This window comes from Physella acuta, unplaced genomic scaffold, assembly GCF_028476545.2.
Source record: "Physella acuta isolate Inbredline_101_S28 unplaced genomic scaffold, ASM2847654v3 ptg000805l, whole genome shotgun sequence".
Lineage (NCBI taxonomy): Eukaryota > Metazoa > Mollusca > Gastropoda > Physidae > Physella > Physella acuta.
In genome coordinates, this window is record NW_026732323.1 from 414277 (window position 1) to 432982 (window position 18706).

Sequence of the window (18706 nt, forward strand, 5' to 3'; positions counted from 1 at the left end):
GGGTGATTTAAATTGTATCAACTGACAGATGTTAGAGAATGAGCTAAACCAATAAACGGGAGTTGAAGGTTTATATTGATGTGTTGCAGTGATATTTAAATTGTAATCTTAAAATGTTTGTAATTTAAATACGATTCATCTTTTAGATAGTTTTACTCCACCTAAAAATAGAGAAAAAAAAACTAGAGCCGTTTCTGTGCATGCTACAGCAAAAGATGACTACTTTTAGAATAAGAAATACTAAAATGCCTAAGGTGTAATTTGGCGATAGTTCTTTTATTTGATAGTTTTAAAAAGAGAGATAACTTTATAGGATTATCTACTAAACCAATATTTTGATTATTTCCCTTTATTTGCGTTACTATTCCTCACATGAAACTATTTATTATTAATTATATTATATAAACTATTATAAACCCTTTTTAACACCGACTTCCATTTACACTTTAATTTGAGGATGTAAAAAATGAACCTTAATAAAACTTTAGCTTGAATATTATCGAAACATCGAATTCAATAAAAATACACGATGTGTCGTACTTAACATTTTATTTGTACATTCGAGACAAGATTTCCGATAACAATCTGCTTCTATTCGACTGTTCACACCCCCTCCCCCTTAAAGTCGAGCAGGGCATGATGTAGTAGCTCATCAATCATTGTTTACATTACAGGGAAAGTGTTGACAGCTGACTCGTGACTGTGGTGGTGACATAGAGTGGCGATGTGTCAGTGACATGACATGATGTGTCAGTAACATGACATGATTTGTAAGTGACATGACATGATGTGTCATCAATATGACATGATGGGTCATCAACATGACATGATGGGTCATCAACATGACATGATGTGTCATCAATATGACATGATGGCTCATCAACATGACATGATGGGTCATCAACATGACATGATGTGTCATCAATATGACATGATGGGTCATCAACATGACATGATGTGTCGGCGACGATGACCTACCTGATGTGGCAGTGATATGGAGACAGGAAGTAATGTTGACATGAGGAGACGGTGGCAGTGATATGACATGACAGTATGACCGTGTCATATATAGGTGATATAACGTGATGATATGACAGTGATATGTCGTGACAATATGACAGTGATATGTCGTGACAATATGACAGTGATATGTCGTGACAATATGACAGTGATATGTCGTGACAATATGACAGTGATATGTCGTGACAATATGACAGTGATAATACGTGACGATATGACGGTAATATGACGTGATGATGTCACACGGACTTGACAGTGTGTCTGTCCCATGACGTGTCAGTGTGCCAGCAATAGGTCACGATGTATCGATGTTAAACACAAACACAATTAAACACTGTTTTGATACAACCCTCGTATCGATGTTAAACACAAACACAATTAAACACTGTTTTGATACAACCCTCGTATCGATGTTAAACACAAACACAATTAAACACTGTTTTGATACAACCCTCGTATCGATGTTAAACACAAACACAATTAAACACTGTTTTGATACAACCCTCGTATCGATGTTAAACACAAACACAATTAAACACTGTTTTGATACAACCCTCGTATCGATGTTAAACACAAACACAATTAAACACTGTTTTGATACAACCCTCGTATCGATGTTAAACACAAACACAATTAAACACTGTTTTGATACAACCCTTGTACTGGAAAAAATTAGAAGCAAGTGCTTTGTTATTAAGGGACAAAGTGGAATAGTGGTAGAGAGCTAGACTGCTAACCCGTAAGTCTCGAGTTCGAATCCGGTTTCAAGTCTGTAGACCGTCCCTGAGTCCACCCAGCTCTGATGGGTACCTAACTCACGTTATGTAAAGTAATGCCGGCTGAACACAGTGCTGACCACACTATCCCTTCGTATGCCGAAATAGGTGAACTCTACTTCATTGTTATTATAATAGTTCAGTCTAAAATATACGCTTTATCGCAGCGCGGTGCTTTTTGTTCTTGATTTGTTCATAAAAATTATCATTTCCTTATATTTCTTATTGATGTGTGATTGTTGGGTGGATAATTCAAAACTTTTTTACTTATATAATATACAGTTTATTTTTGTAAACCACTTTTGAAACAGCAAATGTATTTGAAATATTAGTTGCAATAAAGAGAAGGCAATCACGTAATAATATCCCAGACATCATAACCTTATCGCATACGTATCTTGGATAGAAAATTAAAAAAAAGTAAAATAAACTAAGATTTGGAAATTTAAAGTATGTTAAACAGTGGCTTATAGAAAATTACAAATAAACGCCTTTTTAACATAAATTATGCTAATGTATAAGAAAAACCTAATTTAAATATGTAAATTTTACGCTTAGACTATAAGATAAAAATAATAAATCTTTGTGGGCAGATCACGGTGTCAGACTTGGTCTTGTGAGGTGTGGGAACTGACGCCAGATGTTTTGTATATATATATATATATATATATATATATATATATATATATATATATATATATATATATATATATATATATATATATATATTATATATATATATATGTGCGTGGGTGTAGGTGTGTGTGTGTTTGCTGCAATTTAGGTAATAGACCTTACCCAAGAAAAGCCTGCCCCACCCAATAGTTTTCGCCACCCTTCACCAGATGAGAGAACTGTGGGCCACCCTATCAGATTAATGGCCCGACATTAGTCCAGCCTAAACACCTCACCGCTTGTTGTAGGCTCGTTGTCTTACCCCACCTAGCCCCACACGGTGGAGACCTCACCTCCTCCCCACCTAGCCCCACACAGTGGAGACCTCACCTCCTCCCCACCTACCCCCACACAGACCTCACCTCCTCCCCACCTAGCCCCACACAGTGGAGACCTCACCTCCTCCCCACCTAGCCCCACACAGTGGAGACCTCACCTCCTCCCCACCTAGCCCCACACAGTGGAGACCTCACCTCCTCCCCACCTAGCCCCACACAGTGGAGACCTCACCTCCTAATTTAGCAAATATGGGCCTGGTGCGGTTGCGATAAATCCAACACTTGTTGCTGTGTCTGAGATATCAGGGGAGAGCACCTGACAGAAAGGTCACCGCGGATTATCTCCCATGCCAAGGGAACATACACTAGCCTTGTAAGAAAGTGAAATTATTTATTTCCCTTTAAAGTGGCCGTGCCCGAATTTAGCAAATCAGTTTTTTTTTCTTCAAATAGTATCAGACCCGGCGTCTGACAAAGGTAGGTGTTGTGCGTCATATCATGACAGTTATGGGCCAGCAGATAGTAGCATCGGGTGGGATTCATTCATCACGTTTTTTAACCAAATTCAAGTCAACATTTGTTTACCTGACATAAACATGTAGGGCAGTAGTCGTGTATGGAGCGAACGATTAACAAGCTTTTTTTTTATCACCCCCACCCCATACTTCCACTCAATCGAATATTTAACATGCTCAACAATGGTAGGCCTACATTGGACTGTATAAAACAGTACAAGTATATATATATATATATATATATATATATATATATATATATATATATATATATATATATATATATATATATATATATATATATATATATATGTCTGTGTGTGTGTGTGTGTGTGTGTGTTGTTATCGATACGTATTTATTGTTAACGACAGCAACACACAATTTTACTAAGTTAGCACGTTGAATATTGCCTTCTGATTGTCTGGTGTCTGCCATTTAGTCTTATGTAACACATTATGTCTGTGTCTTTTATGTGTCCATTACAGCTTAATGTTAGCCTATGTTGCACTGATGCCATATGTGTGTGTTTGTGTCTATGTCGACATTTGGGCACATTTCTAAAGGCTAAGTTCAGTATATTTAATACAGAAAATAGGGTCTATTAATAAGCAGTTTTTAGCTTATTCCTGATATATTAAAAAAAAAAGAAACATATTTTAAAGATTTTGGCTTGAAAAACTAAACGAACTGTTTCTACAGTTTTTGTTATAAGAATATTAAGGTATGGCTAATCTTAGGGTACGGCTAATAGAAGTGTATGGCTAATCTAAGGGTACGGCTAATACAAGTGTATGGCTAATCTAAGCGCGCGTGCAGTTTTAGTTTTCCAACAGATCCTTCTCAGACACCCCGCTAATGAACGTTAATTAAAAACACGGCAAGGATTTCTCCACCGTCCTGAACTCTAGGCCGTGACTTGAGCCAAACTTTTCAAAATTTCGCCTTGTTTGACAAAAACATCTCCCCCAAATTCCCGCGGTTTCTCGCGTCAAAATGTATCGTCTGCGTGTCTGAAGACAGGTCTCTCGTTTCCAGAAAACAAAACCGCCCCTGGCCAGAGCTTGGCGTGGTTGGATGTATGGCGTGAAGTAATTAATATTCCAAGTTTTTTTGTGGGCGTGTTGGGGTTCACGCCACAGCATGTTATGAGATTACTCAAGGGAGTTAATTGATCGTAAGGGGAAGTAACTTGTGTTGAAGAAATATTTCTCCGCACGATACTGATGTTAGGGGGATAAACACGGTTATCGGGTATCAAAAGAGGTGGGTGTGGGGTGCGGGGAGGAGCAGATATAGGGAGCTCGTTAATTTTAGAAAAGTGTACAAGAATATGATACTTCTCACAACGTACATTAGCACAACGCCGCGGGAAAACATAGCGAAGTGTCGCGATGTTGGAAGTATTCCCGGTAAATTATTCATTTGTCCAGATTGTCCGCGTTTTGATGTGGTCGTTATGGGGGGTGGGGTACATTAACATCAGTACAGAAGTGATGTTACATCAACATCAGGGATACAGGAGTGATGTTACATCAACATCAGGGATACAGGAGTGATGTTACATCAACATCAGGAATACAGGAGTGGTGTTACATCAACATCAGGGATATAGGTGTGATGTTACATCAACATCAGGGATACAGGAGTGATGTTACATCAACATCAGGAATACAGGAGTGGTGTTACATCAACATCAGGGATATAGGTGTGATGTTACATCAACATCAGGGATATAGGTGTGATGTTACATCAACATCAGGGATATAGGTGTGATGTTACATCAACATCAGGGATACAGGAGTGATGTTACATCAACATCATGGATACAGGAGTGATGTTACATCAACATCATGGATACAGGAGTGGTATGTCTCTGACAAAAATTGTAAAAAATCCCTAGTGACAAAGTCCCTAAGATTGCCATCGATTTTATTCTACCAAAAATCACGTCTCTACCATATTTAGTATAAATAAACATATTTAAAATAGTCCCTTAAGTGGCGAGGTAAAGATAGCGTAGCTACTGAGCGCTATTAATGAGACGAGTAGCCTCTAGATGAAATAATCGATTCATTAAAACATGGACACAAGGAAGCCACTGTCTAAGGGGAGGTAAGTACGTGAAGGTTTAAAAACACATTTACTTCCCCTTTAATCTAATCAAGGGCTCTCCTCTTTTTACAAGATGTAATTAACCTTTGACACCGGAGCGAATTTTTAATAGACTTCGTGTCACCGTGGTTCTTTCGTCATTTGTAAGGCTGGGGGGGGGGGGGGGTCGTATTACATGTTTAACCTTCATCAAAATCCAGTTATTTAGTTGTGGATTTAGGCTTGTTCCACACACTGGTGGTGGTGGTGTGGGTGGTGTGTGTATGGCGTGTGTGTGGGTTTTTTATGTGGCTGTGGGTGTGGGAGGGGTGGGGGTGATATTACATCTTTAACTTTCTTTAACATCCAGCTGTTTAACTGTGGATTTACGTCTGTGGTTCTCCACACTGGTGGAGTATGTGTACGGGTAGGAGGGGCGGGGAGAGTGTGTGTGTGTGTGGGGGGGGGGGGGGTAATCCCTCTACGGTGCTAATCGTGAAATTAATCTAGACCTCTATATGATTTTGAAAGATAACATTCCCCAATAGTTTAGTAAATCAATGCACGATTGAAGATTTTATGGCGAACAGTTTATGTCCCAATCAAATGTTCGCCTGAACAACAATTATAATCATTCGTATACAAGAATTACAGTCAGATTTATGCTTCAATCACAGTCAGATTTATGCTTCAATCACAGTCATGTTTGCTGACTTCCACTACAATCTTGATAAACTGAAATGCTAACAACTGACACATTTAAATATTGTCGGATATGAAAAAAACCAACTTAAATCTAAACAACATATTATAGCTAAGCTATTCGACGCTTTTACTTTTAGCACTTTTACACTGTGATAGCTAGTAAATATTTCAGAAATATTTTGTTCAAAAGACAAAAGAATTTATTTTTAAAATATTTCATACCGAAGATACAAAACTTCGAAGAATTCATCTATAAAATATTTAAGTCTAAAGAAACAAAATCATAAAGTTTTTTTTACAAAACTACTAAGAGTTTTTAAATCTAAAGGTGCAAATCTACGAAGTTTTAGAATCTAAAGGTACAAAAATGCAATGAGTTAAATTTACCTGGACAAGAGTGTACCTGCTTCTACCAAGCGGTAAAATGCGATAAGTTAAATAGAGTTAAATTTGTTCGACAAGAAATCTCCGCTAAAGACGAACATTACAGACACCCGCAATTTTTCTTGAGTTCACACCCAACGCAACATTTAACCCCAGCCTTACCACAAATGTAATTAACTCTAATGGTTTATGAATTATCTCAGCTGAAAGGCAAGGGGCTGAGTTTCTTTAACCCAAACCCAACCTTGATCCATCTTTTATACCAGTCCAATTCATTCGGTTAACTCTATAACTTTACTGTCTTAACGTTAACCTTAAACTTGGAGTGATGAAAATTATTATCATTTTTTTTTTGTTTCGTGTGAAGCAAAAAGATCAGGCAATAAAGGAGAGCAATAAAAGATGAAACAACGCGGCGTTAATTTGTTAACTGTCGGTTACGACAAGGCTTAACTGCGCGCGAGCACTCTAAAGCACGGCGCGAACCATTTAGTTGGCGCGCAATTTGTCGTAGTGCTACTTACAGTTTAGAGGATTAGAGAATGTGAGATAGTTAAGTGAAGTGCATCAACATCACGTGACAGTAGTGGCTTTGTCAGTCTCGATCAAAGCTCGCTAATTAGCGGACACCAGTACTTCAAGTTGTCTTATATTTTTTTTTATTAGTAATGTAACACAAGTAATTAGATTTTATTTTTATAAACAGTTTAGTTTCATATAAAGGTGTAGTTGTGTTCATGGCGTTGTACCGACAGTTTTAAGGTTCAAACTAGTGTCCGACATTCGTGTTAAACTACGTGATGTAGCGACCAGATGTTGGTGCTAGTGCAAGTTGGGATGGCGAGGGTGTTGATACTGCACTTAAACAACCTCAAGGATAAGCTGCACGGATTATCTGGAGTACGTCGAATAATTGGTACCGATTTTAAAGATTGCAGTCTGATCTGTAGGTAGAACATAACACCTTGCCTGGTATGTGGGTAGGACAAAACACCTTCCCTGGTGTGTGGGTAGGACAAAACACCTTCCCTGGTGTGTGGGGTAGAACATAACACCTTGCCTGGTATGTGGGTAGGACAAAACACCTTCCCTGGTGTGTGGGTAGGACAAAACACCTTCCCTGGTGTGTGGGGTAGAACATAACACCTTCCCTGGTATGTGGGTAGGACAAAACACCTTCCCTGGTGTGTGGGTAGGACAAAACACCTTCCCTGGTGTGTGGGTAGGATTACACACCTTCCCTGGTGTGTGGGTAGGACAAAACACCTTCCCTGGTGTGTGGTTAGGATTACACACCTTCCCTGGTGTGTGGGTAGGACAAAACACCTTCCCTGGTGTGTGGGGTTAGACATAATAACACCTTGCTTTAACACCTTTCTTGCCCCCCCCAACACCATCTGACTATTCCTTATTCCATCTCACCATCCTCCATTCCCCATCATCCACAACAGCAACCCATCCCTCCACGTCACCGCACTCCCCCCCCCCCCCACAGCACCAATTAACCTGTGACCGGCACCCGCACCCACGTGACACAAAGCCCAACCAATCATCTGTTCAGACATTGACCTCAATTGACCCTGTAAGCGTTAAACCCGGGTTGAACCTTGAGGTAAACAGTTTGACATCAACGTACAGCGATTTTACATACGCGCTGTGTTTCTCATCCTCTACAATTGCAGAATTACATTACATGCGTACATATCCTACGTTACACCAGTATGCTTACATACCCAGCATTATACCAAACTTACATTAGATGCTACCATATCCTGCATTGTACCAAAGTTACATTATATGCTTACATTTATTCTGCAAAATACCAAACTTACACAAATGATTACATATCTAACCACTGCATTACACCAAACGTACACCACATGCTTACATATCTCTGTAAGTTCACAATATCAAGAGTATGCCACTGGGTCAGTGAGACAACAGAGACAACAGAGACAAGCTGACCACTCACTACCCTGGCTCAAGTTAGACATGACATCCCTGGCCACTAATTACAAGTAATTTAGTGCGTCCGTAAACGATGTCTCGCTTTTTAAAACGATTTTACCCTCCAACCACTCAGTTGTTATTAGCATTAACAAAATAAGTAATTAAAAATGCGAAATTAAGCATTAGGATTTAAAAGTCGAAACTATGTCGTTCAACTTCCAAAAACCCCTCACCCTCAACACTCATCACAAAAGTCCCCCCCCCCCCTCCCCCATGCTAAAAGCGCTTTCTATGAACAACCTTCACTGTATTTTGTAGATGAATGCTAAAATACCATTGACTTTACTGCTCTTGTTTATAAACATGTTTACGCAATGACTCGCATTTTTTTCAGAATTATTTTCGTTTTGGATACCCCCCACCCCTCCGTTTTACCCCACTTTTGCGATATGTAATGCCCCTAAATAAACCACTTGCCTGGGTGCACACAGTTTTTTTTTTACCCGTCCAGAAATGGCATCTGAAAAAACAAATCCAGATTTTTCTTTCATTTCCCCGATGACGACATTAAACATTATGTCATCAAACAGACCCAGAGTAAGCAGCAGATAAAAAAAAAGATGAGCCAAATTTAAAAGAAAGTTGGAAAATAAATTTGGCACTGAATCTGGCCTGAACTGAGTAGCCTGGCAGATGTGAGCAGTTCTCTGGTTTAGAGAACAACACTTGAAGCAGAACGTGTTTTTAGACCGAGATTTGCTTTAACGTTACCATGACGTCACGTCACGTTTATAACCCTAGGTAAAAAAAAAAATGGATGAAAGCATTTTCAATTTTATCTTTTTTATACTCCAATTCGATCTTTTTTGTTTTTGTTAAAATACAAACTTATATTTTTTAGTCGGCTTTAGATGAGTTTTCAAACATTTTAGTAATGATTTTTTGGTTAACATTTTACTTTTTGGTAAACATTATATCTGAGTACGTAAGTTAGTTTCAAGTGTTGTTGCTGGTGTTATCTTCAGTGCCTGCTGGGATGTGTAGGGTAAAAGTTGTCTTAAATCAAGTCTAGACACACTTATAGTTGATGGTTTGTTTTAGTTCTTAATAATTTAATGCGTTTTTTATAGCAAACTAGTGTACTCGTCCGCGCGTTGCTGCGGTATCAGAAGAAAGGCTGAAGAAATATTTTAAGATGTTTACCAATCGTGTATTTTTAGACGCATGACCTTATTTTCTATAACGTAGTTATTTAAATGTAAAAACAAAACAACAGGAGCTATATATCTTAAATCGTAGTGTTGGGGTGCGGGTTTGTCCACACTACTGCTCAGAAGCCCCAGGGGCGTGATGTATGAAAACATAGAGTGTGCATTTATCAACCTCTGTAAAAGTGAGGTAGATTACACCTCGGTCACCGCCTAGGTGTCAGGGACATCTCGGGGAATTCTCGGGGGCCACAGGCTACACTACCGCAGGGGCGCCGCGTTCGGCCCCTGGTTCGGTTTAGTCATCGAATGTCATTTGCCGCAGTGTTCTATTGTAGGTTGCTATTTGAAGCAAACGTCGAGGTCATAGTGCTCACGGGGGAGACCTAGACGCCAAATAACACTTATCGGGACGCCGTGGGATGTGCCTGATTCGATTTAGTGAACGATTATAGTAGTCTATCGTATCCATAGTGTATTGCACTCATTAAAACAAACGTAGGCGCCATAGTGCTCACGGTGGATGCCCAGGGCGCCAAATCGCAGCCTTACGGTGCACCGCCCCTTGAAAATGTAAATTTTCTTTTCGAAAAAACCTCTCCAGGAATATTCTCAACAGCTTCCTAAATATTTATTGCAATCGGATGAAAGTTGTAGTCATGTAGCCTATAAAGGACAGACAAACAAGCAGACAAACGGACATCCTTTCATTTTTATAAGAGAGAGAGAGAGATGGCGCAAGTAAGTACGCGCTAGAGACTATTGTATTGTTAGCATCAAAGCATTAAACAAATCCTAACTGATAATTAATCTAAATCTGAACATTCCCTTTGGTTTAGCAGAATAGCGATTCATAACGATATAGTTATGTGATACAGCGAAATAATACAGTGATGTTATACAGTATTGTGGTAATATGATCGGTTACTCTGTGTTGGGTTACTCTGGTGTGATACTGTGGTGGGTTACTGTAATGTGATACTGTAGTGGGTTACTCTGGTGTGATACTGTGGTGGGTTACTGTGATGTGATACTGTGGTGGGTTACTGTGATGTGATACCACTAAATCAGACATTTTGGTTTAACATAATAAGGTATTTAAACATACCATTTAGGGTGTACTTACAACTTATAAGGAAATTGCTGCGTACGCAAAAGGATGCATTTGTGCTCTTACACTCACACACGCTCTCGCAAACATACTCACAAAGAGACACATACGCACACACGCACACGCACACACACACACACACACACACACACACACAAACAAACAAGTCCCGCGTAAGATTTCCATCTTCAAAAACATGATGAACACGCGTCTCTATTTTTCTTTTTATGTGTTAAAGACAGACATACAATTTGACTCAAGCGTCGAGAACTTTATCTGGCCAATTGAAAGTGCACACACACAAACACACGCAATGATGCGCATTAACACACACGCACCATGCAACAATAATACGTAAAAAAACAAATTCGAATGGCTTCCATTTTTTGTTAGAGTAGAAAAGTACATTTCCCTTGCAGGTTAGAGTGTCGACTTAAGCTACGTTTTTATAGTTGCTGTTTTTCTTGATGCTGTTTTTCTTAATGCTGTTTTTCTTGATTTTATTTTTTGGTTTGTTCTTGATGTTTTTATTTTATGTTTCCTTCACATTGCTTGCTGTATCCCGTGTAACTAATTACGTATTTGTTAATTATGTTGATTCTTTTTTTGCAAATTAATATTTTTAATTGGTGTTGCTAATGTCAATATTAATGATGTTGAGGGCGATATATTAATATTTATATTTTTAGGCACAGAGAAGGTAGATGTTTTTTCCAAAGTAGATCTTCTCATGGGAAGAAACCTAAACATGAACAACTCAGACGCTTCATTACGCTACGATTTAATTACCTAATCAACTTCAGGCGGACCCAACATTCTTGGTATTCCATCCGTCTTAATTAACATACGGAAGTTTCGTATACACACATTTTAAAAAAAATACACTGATCTTTGACCTTGACTCAAGGGAGAGAATTCTTACCTTCAACTCCACACGTCGACTCATGGTGAGCAGCCTTTGATGAAGAATCCGATCTCTCGGGCCTAGCCGAGCGCTTGTACACAAGATGCGGTTGTCCTTGCTGATCTGCTGGATTGTGTCCCTTGACTGGTTCGATGAGATAATCCTCGCCACCATACCGTACAAGTCCCCGCTGTGGATTGAAAACAAAAGTTATGAACAACTGTATATTTGTATTGAAGGACGTTCAACATTTCTCAAACAATACTACTCGCACATGTTCAATAAAGAAGAGTTCAGTTAGGGGGGGGGGTTTAAGGTTGAGTCTAGTTTTAGTTTTGTGTATGCAAGAAATAAAGTTAGGTTTAGAGTTGTCGTGCCACATATTAGTAATCTTGTGATACATAATGTATTACAAAAGTTGGTTAACGTGCATAGAAAACAGCGAGAAGGGATGAAGGGAAAAATTGACTGAATTACATCTAGTCTAGTGCATTAGAAGAAAATTGACAAACATATCATATCACGTTGTTTCGAACAAATCATAACCAATAGATATTAATTAATTTAATTACTAATCAGTGATGATGACAATATTCATTTGAAGGGTAGTCGCTGATGTAAATTTTTAAAAATGTTTATTTAAGTGGCTACAATGTGTGCAGCCTACAGATTTGGTAGTTTACTATGTCATTTACGTTTTTCTATATCCCTGTTAATGTTTACCTAGGACCAATAATCATTTGTCCAGCTTTGTTTACTTTATTCTGTCTCTGATAAAAGCTCTACCTATCCAGCACTAAATAGTACCAGACCAAAGACACCATTCCCAGCTGAAGAACTCCAACTTATACTTTCGCCCCTGTGTTACCCCGGGGAACTTAACACACCTATACATCCCCTTTTGTTAACTTGGCCTTTCATACAGAGCTCAGCATACCAGACTCAAGGTCATGTCGTATACTAAACCTCACACTTGGTTCAAGGTCATGTTTGCTACACAACATCAGACTCGACTCAAGGTCATGTATGCTACTAAACCTCAAACTCGACTCAAGGCCATGTATGTTACTCAACCTTGGACTCAGTTCAAGGTCATGTCTGCTATATAACATCGGACTCGACTCAAGGTCATGTATGTTACTCAACCTTGGACTCAGTTCAAGGTCATGTCTGCTATATAACATCGGACTCGACTCAAGGTCATGTATGTTACTAAACCTTAGACTCAGTTCAAGGTCATGTCAGCTATCAAACCTCTGACTCGACTTCAGGTCATGTCTGCTAGAAAAACTCACACTGTTAAAGCCAACAGGTTCCAACATTAAGGAGTGGCCGGATGACAAGAGGCCGGGGAACCATCTAACGGAAATGTGAAAGTCAGACAGACCCTCTTCTAGGATGTCTGTTTCATCCAGACCTGAGAATCACGCGCCGGTTGAAGTTTACTCCTCACATTGTCCCACACAACATATGCTGACCTTGACATTGTGTTGTTGACGTGAGCTGTGTTTGTGAAGTTGGTGTCGTGGTGAGTTGTGGTGTTAATCATTAATTCATCGAATTAGGCAAATCTCTATGTACTCTCGTGAGAAAGGTTTACATAAGTGTAGCCTCAATGAACAAAAATACTTGGCAAAACAACCATACACACACACACACACACACACACACACTCACGCATGCGCACACAGCACACGTGCGCGCATTTAAAACTTGAATGGAAAATAGCTGCCAGTGATGTTTTGCCAATTTTTGCGGGGGGGGGGGGATATTTAGTTTTAAAAAAACTGAATATTGAGGAGCTTTATTTATATTTTTAAAGCGTTTATAGTAAACATTTTATTGAGTAATAAAACATAAAAAATATAGAATAATAATAAAGCTTTTACATGCACACATAAATTCCCCACCTATAAAAGTACATTGTGGTTTATATACTTTTGGTCGCTATAGATTTTATATATTATTTATATACAATTAACGAGCATCACCATCTAACACCATGTAAGAAGGTTGGTTGCGTGCTCCGTATGTTTATAAATTTGTCATGTGACATATTTGAAAGAGAACAGTTAACTTTGTGATAAATCAAAAGCTCATGTTGCAACATTTGACAAGCAAATGCGAAAGCTGCAATTTACATGCAATTGAAATACAAGTTGAACTCACAATATTAATAAGAACATCTAGAGTCTAGAGCAACACACAATGCAGTGTTTTCTTTAAGAAAAAATGCCTGCTCTTTACTGTATCATTGAATGTCATTCCTGTATAAGGGAAGGTATTAACACAAACTAATGTACATCTAGATATAAATAGTGGGTAGGGGTAGGGTTACGCTAAAAATACCAGGCCAATTTAACTGTTTATCTAGAGCCACTACCGCTCCACATCATAGTACCCGTCCCAATCCTCAGTCTCACTCCCAGCTCCCTAACCTACTCATCATCCTACTCTCATCATCCTACTCTCATCATCCTACTCTCATCATCCCACTCTCATCATCCTACTCTCATCATCCCACTCTCATCATCCCACTCTCATCATCTAACTTTCATCATCCCACTCTCATCATACCACTCTCATCACCCCACTCTCATCATACCACTCTCATCATCCCACTCTCATCATCCCACTCTCATCATCTCACTCTCACCATCCCACTCTCATCATCCCACTCTCCACACCTCTCCTTATCCTACTCCCCAATCCCAGCTCCCCAACCTACTCATCATACCACTCTCATCATCTCACTCTCATCATCCTACTCTCATCATCCTACTCTCATCATCCTACTCTCATCATCCTACTCTCATCATACCACTCTCATTATCCCACTCTCATCCTACCACTCTCATTATCTCACTCTCATCATCCCACTCTCACCATCCCACTCTCATCATCCCACTCTCATCATCCCACTCTCATCATCCCACTCTCATCATCCCACTCTCATCATCCCACTCTCCACACCTCTCCTTATCCTACTCCCCAATCCCAGCTCCCCATCATACTCCCCATCTAACTCCCTACGACACTCCCAATTATTTTCCCCACCCCACTCACGACTAGCCACCCCACTCCATTACCCACCCCAACCCATTCACCACCCCACTCCACCCACAAAACCTTACTCCCCATCCCACTTTATTCACCCCCACTCCCCCCACAAAACCCTACTTCCCACCCCATCCCATTCCCCACCCAACCCATTCCCCACCCAACCCATTCCCCACCCCACTCCACCCACAAAACCTTACTCCCCACCCCACTCCATTCACCCCACTCCCCCCCACCAAACCCTACTCCCCATCCCACTCCCAACCCATTCACCACCCCACTCCCCCCCTTCTCTAAATATACCACACCACTGTCAAAAAAAAAAACAAAAACAACCCAGACCATGTAAGAAGTCTAACACAGCACACAACACAAACACGGTTTAAAAACGTATCAAACGTGAGCACATGCTAGACCCGCATGCTTCACGTGCTACTGTCACACATGTCTGCTGGTGAGTATCGTCTGCTGTGGGGATCACCGCGCCATTGGATGCAGGTCCAGGCGGCCGCTGATCACGTGACGTTACGATTTATAGAGGGTAACGTCTGCTACAGCCACTTAACGTCTGGCTTGTGAACACGAAATATGACAGGCTGGTTTGTGGGGGTGTGCTGGTGTTAGCATGGGGTGGCATGTCGGTGACAGTCTACATATCATTTGGTGTCATTAACAGTCTACATATCATATGGTCACAGTCTACATATCATAATTATGTAGTCATTAACAGTCCTGTTGTGGAGTCTTTGACAGTCCCCCTATCATATGAAGTCATCGACCTCTAGTAAAACACTGCTTAAAGAGAAAACACGACCAAGTTCCGTGTAGCCCTCCATTATGTGAATGACAATGTCAGTTTACAATATACGCTTAGGTCCCTAATAAAGGTCCCTTCACGTTTAGAGCCTGGTAAAAGTCCCAAGTTACAAAGCACGCTTAGCTTCCAAGGGACTTAACTCGTGTAGGTCCAGGTAAAGGCCCTGCATAAGAGTATTAAGACTGAGAACTAGAATTATTCGCTTGTGATATTATTGTTACACTTTTGAATCTGTTCAATTTTTTTTTGTGTTTTTCGAGTTCGGAAAGCTACGTTAGCTGCATCTCCAAGTTGGCTCGGTGACATCCTACAATTTTATCCGCAAATGATATCAATGTCAATAATTGTCATCAACTGCATTAGACCATTGTATAGACATGCCGAAAGTGACGGTCTACAGACCCAGGGTCCATTGTGTTTCATGCGTGGGCGTGATGACATCAGTAAATCACGTGTAAACAGTGGCTGTCTCGTGTCATTGTTTCTTGTCATCGTGTCTGTCGGGCGAAAAGGTCGAGCTTTTCACTGCTAGGCTCCCGGCGTTTTATTGCCAGGGGGGATTATCATAAGACAGAGTGTAAGGAGACAGCTGTTGCAGTTTAAAATGTGTTGGGATTTATTTAACAGTAGCTAGCAGTTTAAAATGTGTTGGGATTGGTTTAACAGTAGCTAGCAGTTTAAAATGTGTTGGGATTTGTTTAACAAAAGCTAGCAGTTTAAAATGTGTTGGGATTTGTTTAACAGTAGCTAGCAGTTTAAAATGCGTTGGGATTTGTTTAACAAAAGCTAGCAGTTTAAAATGTGTTGGGATTTGTTTAACAGTAGCTAGCAGTTTAAAATGTGTTGGGATTTGTTTAACAAAAGCTAGCAGTTTAAAATGTGTTGGGATTTGTTTAACAGTAGCTAGCAGTTTAAAATGTGTAGGGATTTATTCAACTGTAGCTAGCAGTTTAAAAAGTGTAGAGATTTTTCACCTGTAGCTAGCAGTTTAAAGTTTAGAGATTCATCCAACAGTCAATAGCAGTTAAAAAACGCAAGAATTTATTGTGCAGTAGCCAGCAGTTAAAATGTTTAGAAATTACAGTCAAAATCAGTTTTCTAAAAGTTTAATGATTAACTCAACAGCAGCTATCAGAACTAGAGAAATCAGTAGTCAACAGGATTTTTAAAGACAAGTAAATTTTCATTCAACAGTTCCTAGCAAAGCTACCCGACATAGTCTCTCAATGACATTGATGCAGGTTTTATTTCTCAAACACTGACAGTGACACAAACACACTGAACTGTTCAGCAGAAGAATTGATGATATTTGATATTGATCATCAAAGTCATTTTTAAAAAAAAAAACTTTTTTCTTGAAGACAATTTTTTTAAAAAGTGCCTGTCTTCTTGTCAATCTGTAAAATCAATTACTAGAAATATAATACATCGAAACCGTGTTGTGTTAAAACACTTCGGGTACAGTGTATGCATCAAGTTTATCGGTTCATCACAAAAATACTAACCATTGCACCCACTTTGTACACAGTAAACGGCCACCATTCCCTGTGATTACATTTTAAAAAACCCGCATCAAACCCAATCTCACATCTAATCCGTCACTTACCTACAAACTTCTTACCTGGGACCAATCAGATTATCACACGGCTCGAGTTTCTCTCGGAGTTTAATCCAATAATTGTTGCGGTAAAAAAAATTAAAAAAGTAATTCAAGTCCTGGAGTTATCGCCCTTACACAACAAACTTTTTACCCCACGAAATTCAATGGAGCGAGGTCGTGTTAAAATATATAATAAAACCATTGAACCGCGACCTGGAACTGAGACTAAATTACACGTAGTGAAGTCCCATAAAAACTTCTCTAATTGCTACTTCCTGCATTCGTCGTTTATTAACTCCATTCACTTCTCTGTTTACAAAATAAAATAGTTCACGCTAGTGAAAAGACCATTCGTTTATGAAAAACTAATTTAAAAAACTTGCCTCGTTTTCAAATATGTTACTTTGAACCACGTGTTGAATGGGGCGATTGTATTGGTGCTCAATCTGTCTTTGTGTGGCTAGGAGTTCAGGCGCCACCAAGTGACGAGGCGATTTGAAGAAAATAGAGGGTGTTGGTTTTTTTTTTCAAGGGAGACCACCCAAATATAGCAATTTGTGCACTGATGTAATGGGAGGTTTAATAAAAGGGAGGAAACTGGAGAGATGTGTGTGTGTGTGTGTGGGGGGGTGTTATTGGATTTAATCCTAGCATTTTAAACAAAGAAGATGTTATGATAACCCCCACCCCTTTCACCCAGTCACCACATTACTTCCCCTTAATAAATCGCGCTATGCGGCCATTTATTTTGAAAGGTTTTAATGTGGTTATCAATTTGCCGGTGCCGCGTCAGTTTGACGTAATGTAAGCGTGTGGAGTGGAGTGTAGGGGCTGGTAGTTTTATGAAGGAAATAAGACGGAGAGTATGAAGGAAATATGATGGAGAGTATACAGAACGTAAGATGGAAAGATACTTTTATAGAGGTTGTGGGGCTATATTTCAGGGTGAGTCAACATAACAAGTTTTTTTTAATCGAACACGCATACAGAACCTAGATGTTTCTTGATTTCGACAGCACACAAGCATGTCTTCATGTCCTATAAGGCAGACAGAATCTATCCATGTGGTAAAATAACCATTTTTAAAAATAGAAAAACATATGTTATAAATATTTTTTGCTACGTCTTATTTCACACTTTAGTGAAGGACAGACACACTGAGGTGTTCGATGGAGGTACCCAATCAGGAGTGCATCAAATAAGGGGGGCACTTTATGATGAAGGCACCCAATCATGGAGGCACCCACCATAGCGATACCCAATTATAGTGATACCCAATCATAGCGATACCCAATCATAGTGATACCCAATCATAGTTATACCCATTTATAGTGATACCCAATCATACTGATACCCAATTATAGTGATACCCAATCATAGTGATACCCAATCATAGTTATACCCAATCATAGTGATACCCAATCATAGTTATACCCAATCATAGTGATACCCAATCATGGAGGTGCCCAGTCACGAAGCCACCAATTATGGAATCACTCAATCATGAAGGCACCCAATCAGGGAGACACTCATTAACAGAGGTGCATGGGGATGCGACCAGTGACGGAAGCGTCCAATCACACACCCGACAATGATGAAGGTCACGTGGTC

At 39.6% G+C, this 18706-nt stretch overlaps 1 protein-coding gene across 1 annotated transcript in view; it reads right to left on the reverse strand.

Annotated features, from left to right (window-relative positions):
- LOC131951247 (A disintegrin and metalloproteinase with thrombospondin motifs 7) overlaps positions 1-18706 on the reverse strand; it is a 116768-nt gene that overhangs the window by 23974 nt on the left and 74088 nt on the right. The window contains exon 4 of the mRNA XM_059313598.1: positions 11637-11808. Coding sequence (XP_059169581.1) covers positions 11637-11808 — 172 coding nt within the window. The remainder of the gene's footprint in view (positions 1-11636; positions 11809-18706) is intronic.